Genomic DNA, 9,608 nt, shown 5'->3' with positions numbered 1-9,608 from the left:
CAAGATATCAAAATTCCAAAACAAAGATATCAAAAAATTAGGCAAAACATATTAAAATCTGCAGTTTCGAGTTAACGATTGTAAGCATGCATAATGAAACTGTAAAAGCATATGAAACAATTTAAATCACGAATTACAGTACCATGCGCTTTTTAAGTAGGTCATAGCCTACTTAGTAGGCCTACCATATTTTCATTGCCTAAAAAGAGGACGCGTTTCGCAAGCAAGTAGAATTTTACGCTTGTAGAATCTTTTACATGTTTTTAGATCATTACGATAGGCTATAGGCCTACGCAGCAAAAGTAACCTAAAAAAAAACAAGAATGCAGATTGACTGAACGTTTAACTTAGTTTTTTCTCATTTTTAGTGTTTCCGACAACAAATGATTTTATATTTTAAAGAGTCAGCAAAAAGTGAAAAAAGACCTAATTTTTAGACAGTTTCAGTCAGACAGCAATGTGTTCCAGACAATTGTTCACCTAATCAAACGTCATATAAAAACCGTTCAGGTCTACTGAATCTTAACGTATTACGTCATAGAATTTTTCCTAAAAAATGAGCCAAAATTGCACCATCGTTCGTAAGACTTGCGTCAAACCTGTTTAAACATGAAACATCGCATCACCAATTTTGAACACCTGTTAGAATTGCGTGACAATGTCTTTCATTATTGCGTCACAGTTACTGTTCACGTGAGTTTGAGATATCGCAAATTATTCTAGTCATTTTAGAATTGTTGCTTGAAGAGGTTGGTCGCATGTTTAACTGTTTTGCTTAGTGCTTGTCAGCTGGACGAAAATTTCCGTCTTTTATCCAAGTAATCTGTTCTGTAGTGACAAGTTTTAGTGGTGTACGGCGTTGCATCTCATTTTCGACAGCCAGGTGGCTAATTTTACAGAAATACAAATTTGAATAGACGTTTCAAAGGAGTGTTTCTTTTTCGGTCATTACATGCAGACGAACGGATTCGGGAATCTTATGTTACAATTTTCCCATGAAGAGATTATGGTTTACCGCTGTGACCACAATGATCGCAAAAATTTGCAAAATGTGACAAGTTCAGTTCAGTTCACAAATGAGGCGCAACCTCCAGGTCAAGCCTTAACGTTTTTCAACTAAGGAATGGTTCGCCTTAACGAAATTGTTAAATAAATTGCAAGAAATATGACTAAAACAGTAGGCTGCACAATACACATTAGCCTACCGCTGATGCTAAACACGGCGTGAATATAAAGCTGTTCCTTTCCTTGCAAAGCTGTAGGCCTATCCATGCCACGATTTCTTTTGCTGTAGCTTAGGTGTTAGGCTACACACATTACACAATTACAGATTGCATTTTTAGACATTCATTTCGATTTATTTCAAGTAACAAACGAACCAAACTGAGTTGATAATCAATAGCCTAACGTCTACAAGCGTTGTATAAATATAAAACGTATGTAGATAAAAGAATAATTTTTTGTAAAAGTGTGAGCATGGCCTTTAAAATGTCGTTTAATATCTTACAGTGAACCAGGCAATGAACGTTCAACAACAGTTCCATAAAATGCGCCGATTTCTTGTAGAATTTATAAATGAGCATGTTACATTGGTACCGTATACAAAATGTTTAGAAAACAAATAGCCTACAAGACGTCGCTGAAACGTCATCAAGCAATCTAATCCAGTTGAAAATATAAGCATTAAAACCCAAACTGCGAAAAAAAGAGGACATTTGAGCATTTTTTATTTGTCTCAGAGGACAATTTATTTTTCTTGAAAAAAGAGGACAAATCCTCTTAAAAGAGGACGTATGGTAGCCCTACTACTTAGCAGATTGACCGAACAAGATTACGTATTATTTTTATTAAAAATATTCACCTACTTTTGCTCCTATATGCACGGTTGTAGTGACGATATAATATGCCTGCGATTGTCTTCATCAAAATTTAGACATGCAATAACAAACAAAACACACCAGCACAACAAACGATATATTTAGAAGAAATTTATGCCAGGCATATAGGTCAATATCATTCGATCTTAACCAGTAGGTCAATAGATAAGTTAAGAAAATAGTCAAATACTGAAGAAATAAACCTATTTTAGCTACGAAGAGCAAAGAAAAAAAGAAGCAAATGACGATGTACGTTAGAAAAATCTCACGTTACTGGCAAATAATGCGATGCCGTGTCTAAAAAGTTTTATGCACAGTTGCTAGAGCATGGTCTTTATTTCAAGTAGAATACTTAGAAATGGCGTGGTCGGTAGCAGAGTTGGATCAATCAATTGTAACTTAGTTGACTAGTTGTAATTGAATGTAATTAATTAACTTGCACATTTTTATATAATTATAATTGAGTGTTTTTGCTGATGTGTAGCCTACTATAATGCAATTGTAATTTTAAAAAATCTTTGTCTTAATTGCTATTGCATTTAGGCTAACTGCAACATCAGGCCCAGCAAAAATATTTCGTTCAATAGCTAGTAAGTTTATACCGTAAAAAGGAACTTACTGGGTAGCCTACAGACAATTTTTGCAACCTAATCTGTATCAAATGCAATGTACTGTTTTTGATAAAGTCATTTCACATAAATATTGAAACATTTTATTTTGTAGTTGAAACGTGTAGGTAATTACATTTGGAAGTAATTGTAGTTTGGAAATTTCAGAACAATGTAATTGTAATGTGAAATGACTTGTGTAATTGATCAACTCTCGTCAGCACACAGCAGTTTGCTCCTTCTCCCAGCATAGACCGCTGAAGGATGGAAATTCGTATTTGTGAATCACTTTCAATATACATCACTTACCTATGGAGTCATCAATCGTTTCGAAGGACTCTAATGGCCACGTCTTTATTTCAACGTAGTTTTCACGCGCATTTATAACTCAAACAACTGTTATATCTACACTTTTACAGTACCGGTACTCTGCAGTCACAATGTAAGCGTAAGGATCAAATTATAAAACGATTTCCTTACTATGGTGAAACTAGAATAGCCTAACGCAATGGTAACTTCCCTGCAATACTAAACATTATTATGGCATTATTATATATTTTAACAACATTAAGTTATACGTATATAACTTAGCCTACTATTATTATAGGTAGAGAGGTAAATACTTGTTTGAAATAAAAAAAATTATAACTTATATGCAACCATCATTTATGAAATGTCATACAACGTGTCATGCAATGTCATTAAAACGTTGTGATTGTATTAATAATATTTTTTGGGGGCAAGATTTTTTTAGCTGGGCAATTGCTTCCTCAAGCTTTCTCCCAAGCTTTTCTGCGTCAGCTATTTTTTCACGTCTCTGAACTTGAATTATATGCTGATGGGAGGCTATAGCCGACTACGTATTGGCTACAAGATGCAGATTTGATCAGATGAATGAGGTAGAAAAGAATAGTTAGTTTTGAGGCTTTCAGGAACAACAAAAGATGAATTCGGCACAACGAAAGCCACTCGAAGACATTAAAGAATCGGCTTAAATGGCAATGATGAACTCAATATGTTTCAAAACTTCAAATTCCGCTTCAACACTCCATTTGTCTTTATCATGATCATATACTTCTATGGCTGTGGAACCACTGCAATATAATACAAAATTCAAAAAGCTTAGGGCAGTCGCAAACTAATTACGGTATACATTAATTACACTAACTAATTATCTACATTTGTAAAGTAATTATGGACCACATGCCAAAAATACTAGTCTCCCATTTATGTCTGAAATTCTAGTCTGAAATGTTGAAAATAGTATCGTGCCAAGTGGGTTCTGAACTGACCCCAAGACCATTTTGTTGTAGCCTACGAATGCAACAAGATATTTAGGCTTACTAAATATAAACAAAATGAGAACTTTAGGCTATCTTTTCATTTCCCTATGTTTGGTATTGAGTTACAAAGCCTTACCCTCCAGCGACGTATATTTTCTCATTGGTCACGCATGCTCCGAAGTTGTGATGAGATCGAGAAAGTGAGGAAACCTCATACCACCTTCCACTCTTAGGATCATATTTCTCGATAGATGCGTGGGAGTCTTGATCCTTCACTGTTTCTATTTCCAAAGAAAATACCATCAACTCAACAATTTTTACCTTTTCACGAAATTTCGTTTTCTACGATTTTTTTATAATGCATCGACAAACGGTTATAAAAGATTTTGTTTTTATGACGTGGAGTGAGTATAAGCAAGTGCATGAGCTTAAAGCGAATCAGTGCAAATTTCTATAAATATGAACACAAACAAATGTAACACTGTAGTAGCCTAACAGTTTTTTTTTTCTAAGAAACAACTTAAAATTTTTTACTAAAACATTTTTATCAAATATATAAGTTAAATTAACAACTTTAATAAATTAATAGCCTAATTCTTGCCTGTATTAGCGTAATCGTAAGCTAACAAAAAAATGCCAAAATTAAAACAAAATAACGTTACCCTATTACAGTTACTAATACTATGATAACTTACAATACGTTTTTACATGTGTCGTCTAAATAAGACTCTTTTTCTAGTCAAAAAGAGACGTAAGCTACATCGACATTTTTGTTGATGCAGGATAGCCTACAATATGTTGGCAAGCTACTCAACTCAATTTTTTGGCTGATATACCTACCTTCATGTTTTGGAGTAACTGCTAATAAGTAACTCATGCATTATTTTTGGGATTGTAAAAAGAATACAAATTCTAAAAATTGGCTATTGAAACAAACAAGAACATAGAAAGGAGCTAATTACGTAAGCAACCTACTTGCAACATAAAGTTGGTCGTTCAGTGCAACAGCGACTACTTTTCCTTTTGTCTTTTTCATGGAAGGGATTCTCATCCAACATTTGCTTTGTAAATCTAAACGTTCTGCTGAACTCAGGTTATTTCCTTTTTCGTCTACTCCACCAATTGCATAAAGAAATCCTACAAAGACATTATTAAGAACATCAGAATCTATCAGCATCGGATCGAGGAACGCACTTGGCCACGTGACTTTCCATGATAAACTCATTCGCGAATAAATATATAATAGTAATAAAAGATTTCTGCAGACTCTTAACCTCAGTTCTGGCTTCTCGGTGTTATGGGAATTGCTAATCATCAATAATTGTAGGATCCATGTGAAAGGATTCAACCAAACGTATAATAATCAATAAAAAATCAACCAGGTTTGGTAACTACAAAAATTTATTGGTAGAGCTTTCGCCGCCGTAAAGGCGGCTTCATCAGTAGGCTACTATTGATTACAAATCAAATTTGATCAAATTTAATCAATCAATCAACTTTACGGCGGCGAAAGCTCTACCAATAAATTTTTGTAGTTACCAAACCTGGTTGATTTTTTATTGAAATATATGATATCTCGCAATTAAACAAAAGGAAAAATTGCTATGAGTTTTTTTCACTCCCAAACAAATTAAAGTAAATATTTGCTCTTTCTAAACAGCCTCTTTGCAGTCTTTGCATTATTTGACACCATTATTTGACTATTATTGCATTATTTGCATTATTTATTATTGCATTATATAGTGCATTATATATTATATAGATTAAAACAATGAAAACTATTAATACTACAAAAAGTGCTCAATGCTAGGCAAAAAGGCAAAGCAGAGCAAATTAAATCAAATATAGTTATTACTATCTGAAGCCTTTACAAATTGTTTCATTCTATTTGAATAAGACCTTCTGATGATCCGTTAGGTGAAACAATTTGTAAAGGCTTCAGATAGTAATAACTATATTTGATTTATTATATAGATTATATATTGTATTATTTGCATTATATAGATTATTGCATTATTTGACACTATTGACCTATTGCATTATATAGATTATTGCATTATTTGACACCATTGACCATAAAATATTGCTAGCTAAATTATATCATTTCGGAATAAGAGGCGTGGCCTATGATTGGTTCATGAGTTACCTGAGTAATAGAAAACAAAGAATGGTTTTCAATGGCACACTATCTTCTAATGTTGACATCATATCATATCTTAGGGTGTCCCACAAGGGTCTATCTTAGGCCCTCTTCTATTTCTGATCTATGTAAATGACTTTCCTAACTGTCTTCAACATGGAACTGCAATTATGCAATTATGTTTGCAGATGACACCACCATTATATATAAAAATAAAACCGTTTCTACTGTATATGATATAGCAAACCAAGAGCTATGCATAGATCAATGGCTATCAACTAATCGATTGTCTCTAAATGTCACCAAAACCAAACACATATTATTTGCAAGTCAAGGAAGCAAGTCACTATCATGCAACTCACCCTTGAATATTCGAAAAAACTACATAGCCTAGAACAAGTTGCCTCAATAAAGTTTCTGGGAATAATTGTAAACGACCATTTGTCCCACTCCAACGGACTGCCTACCCATCCTAGCAGGCATCCAACCCGCTGAGCTACGCCGTAAAGGAGCCACGATTTCTCTCGCTCGCCGCGCTTTGGACCCCGACCATCTCCTCCATGCAACACTCAAGAGACCACCACCTATAAAGCAGCGCTTGAAATCAAGACGCCCCTTTGTGCCTGCCGCACAACAACTCCTTAAGAACGCAGAAGAACTTAGTTTAAGTGCGGCACACTGGACGAACCACATGTGGAACACGGAGTGGCAAAATCACACCTCCACGCTCCGTGACTTCATACCCAACGCCGATCCCCGTCCACCAGGGATGTCCCTCGCAAGGCTTGCGTGGGTCAGGCTTAACCGCCTGCGAACTGGCGTCGGCCGCTTTCGTTCGGACATGCACAAATGGGGCCTGGCTCCTTCATCAGAATGCGAGTGTGGTGCCACGGAACAGACCGCAGACCATGTCATCCACCACTGCCTAACCCACCGGCCTCCACACGGTGCGCATGGTCTGAGAATCCTGGACGACGAGACTGCCGAGTGGCTGAAGATTTCCTGCCCTCCAATCTAGCCTGGAAAGATCGCTCATACGCCATCATCATCATCATGGAAATCTCATATGGAAATCTTGCTTCAAAAAATAAGATCAACACTCTGGGTGACAAAAAAATTAAGCCTTTCCTAAACAAACAAGCACTTCTCTCCATTTACCATTCTTTAGTTGAGAGTCAGATATTATATTGTATCTCAACATGGTGTCATGGAAACAAAACTACATTGCGAAAGCTACAACGCACATGCAATAACTTTTTTCGTACTGTATTTGACGTTGACCGCAGAGAAAGCATAAAAGGTGTAATGGAACTCAGTAATTTAAAATCAATTTACCACATGAAAAATACAGAGATTGCAACTTTCATGTTTAAATATTCAAAAAAGCTACTTCCCAAAATTAATTTGCGTTCTTCTGGTGACTAGTAATGTTACTCAAAACTTATGATTGGACCTACCGGTTTTTCTGCTTTATTGCTACTCCAAATATACTTTATATAAAAAATCTTTAAAACAATGAAAACTATTATTTCTACAAAAAGTGCTCAATGCTAAGCAAAAAAATGAATTTGATAAGTCTGCACCTGTTTATAATGATGCCCTTTTAAAAAGTGGTTTTACGGAAAGAGTTTGCTACAACCCTGCTAATAACATGCGCACATCTAGGAAAAGAAGTCGAAAAATCTTATGGTTTAATCCTCCTTACAGCTTGCAGGTTGATAGCAACATTGGTAAGGAATTTTTCAAACTCATTGCCATCCACTTTCCGCCCCATCATAGATTGCATAAAATATTCAACCGTAATACTATTAAGTTGAGCTACAGTTGTACTCCGAATGTTGCAAGCGTCATATCCACCAATAATAAAGCAATATTGCAGGCTGATAATGAACCATCTCAGCCTGGTTGCAATTGCAGGGTGAAGCCAGATTGTCCTTTGAATGGGCAATGCTTGCAGAAGGCCGTTGTTTACAAAGCCACCATTGCTAATAGCCCAAAGGTTCTTAATTACATTGGTTGTTGTGAAACTACTTTTAAAAAACGTTTCTCCAACCATAAATGTTCCTTTATGGATAGGTCTAAACGAAACAGCACCAAACTATCTAAAGCAGTTTGGGACCTTGAAGACACTGGTGTTGATCCTAAAATGACATGGTCCATCCATTGCTGTGCTCGGCCTTATAGTGGAGGTGGTCGTAGTAATTGTGGTCTCTGTTTGGCTGAAAAGTTGGTCATTCTAAAGGCCGATTGTGACCACCTTCTGAACAAGCGTTTGGAACTTGTGGGTAAATGTCGTCACAGAAACAAATTTAAACTCAAGTACTTCAAAATAAAATAAATTCCTTTTGATTTTCACAGGTTACAAATTTAAACTTCATTTGATTTTTACAGGTTATAAATTTCATTCGATTTTAACAGGTTTTAAATATAAATTTCATCCAATTTGTTCAGGTTACTGCAGGTTACTCCATCGATATTGCATTTTGCTTCTTTGTGATGTCACAAGTGTTGGCATCAGTCTGCTTCGTTTCAATATCATCTGAACGTTGCAATTGAGGCTTTGTGATAATGGATGAAGGTGGCCCTTTGTAATTCTGAGGTTTTTTTTGCAAGTTGAATTACGGTTATAATATTTAATATCTTTTCAGGAATTACAGATTTAAAGTTTTTTTTGCAGATTAAATTACAGTTACAATATTTACTATCTTTTCAGGAATTATTGATGTTTTTCAGACCCTTCTGATGATCCGTTTGAGGTGAAACAGGCTGTTAAAAATTCAGATAGTAATAACTATATTTGATTTAAAAAATCCTTATGTTTTTACCGCCACATTCAACAAGTCCATGAAATCCTCGCTTGTGATTCATATTGTGAAATATGCGTTTCCATACGTTGGATTGATAATCATATTCTTCCCCGGATGATGTTATTGGGTTCCCGCCTCCAAACGTGAGTATGTGTCCTGATCAATGACAAGGAATTTTATATCACAAAATAATTAAAAATTAACTTTCATGTTGAAACCCAATGGCTTAAAATGATGTACAGTTTAATTAAGTATCATTGTTTTTCAGACGAAAAAAGCATTTTTAAAGCTACTCGCGATCAGGTAGGCCTAAGTTTAATTTCGTGCGAACCTAACCGCTTAAAAGATCTGTTGGTGGTGCATCCAGTAGGCTACTTAGGCATACTTACCATCACAGGATACTGATGCACTCCACAGCCTGTAATCAATTGTGTTCCCGACTACAACCCAGCCTTGGTTTGTATATGATAAGTTTAACCTTTCTACGGAATGGTTTCGTCCACCCACCACATAAGCATGGTTACCAAGCTTGACAGCAGACCCTCCATTGTGATTGAATTTTGTTTCCTGAAAATTCAAAAGCAGAACACCAACTGTAGACTAAGAGATAATAAGTGTAGCAGCTTATTTTAAAATACAGTAGTCGTCTTCGTTTGAGATTCTGTGTCCGAGGGTCTATCTTTTCAACACCCAAGGTTCACAATGTTCCGGTACTATCACTGAAAGGTTATTAGAGATCAGCCAGTCTTTGGTTTCATCTTTAAGACACGAAAACCTTCCACTCTGTTAGGTGGGTTGAAGATGGTGCAATCGCTGGTGATGTGGTTTGAGTAATCGGTTATAAGATTGGGATAAAAACTAAATGCTTTTTCAACGCCATATACCTGCATTTT

The 9,608-nt window shown here is 35.6% G+C and overlaps 1 protein-coding gene across 1 annotated transcript; it reads right to left on the bottom strand.

Annotated features, from left to right (window-relative positions):
- Positions 1 to 3,437: 3,437 nt before the first annotated feature.
- On the bottom strand, positions 3,438 to 8,843 carry LOC145766216 (uncharacterized). The gene is made up of 4 exons (XM_082577883.1): positions 8,734 to 8,843; positions 4,744 to 4,905; positions 3,905 to 4,049; positions 3,438 to 3,579 (listed from the first exon to the last, which is right to left on the bottom strand). The coding sequence occupies exons 1-4, from the start codon at positions 8,774 to 8,776 to the stop codon at positions 3,477 to 3,479; spliced, it is 453 nt and encodes a 150-aa protein (XP_082434009.1). The 5' UTR covers positions 8,777 to 8,843; the 3' UTR covers positions 3,438 to 3,476.
- Positions 8,844 to 9,608: the final 765 nt, after the last annotated feature.

This window comes from Aplidium turbinatum, chromosome 3, assembly GCF_918807975.1.
Source record: "Aplidium turbinatum chromosome 3, kaAplTurb1.1, whole genome shotgun sequence".
NCBI classification, from domain to species: domain Eukaryota; kingdom Metazoa; phylum Chordata; class Ascidiacea; order Aplousobranchia; family Polyclinidae; genus Aplidium; species Aplidium turbinatum.
This window is presented reverse-complemented; position numbering and strand designations above follow the sequence as displayed.

What these genes read in the sequence shown, in the direction of transcription:
- LOC145766216 (XM_082577883.1), bottom strand. Translation starts at nt 8,776, where the DNA reads ATGAATCACAAGCGAGGATTTCATGGACTTGTTGAATGTGGCG. An exon ending in TGGACTTGTTGAATGTGGCG is followed by an intron (nt 4,906 to 8,733) that starts GTAAAAACATAA and finishes ATGTCTTTGTAG; the next exon opens with GATTTCTTTATGCAATTGGT. An exon ending in AAAATATACGTCGCTGGAGG is followed by an intron (nt 3,580 to 3,904) that starts GTAAGGCTTTGT and finishes ATTATATTGCAG; the next exon opens with TGGTTCCACAGCCATAGAAG.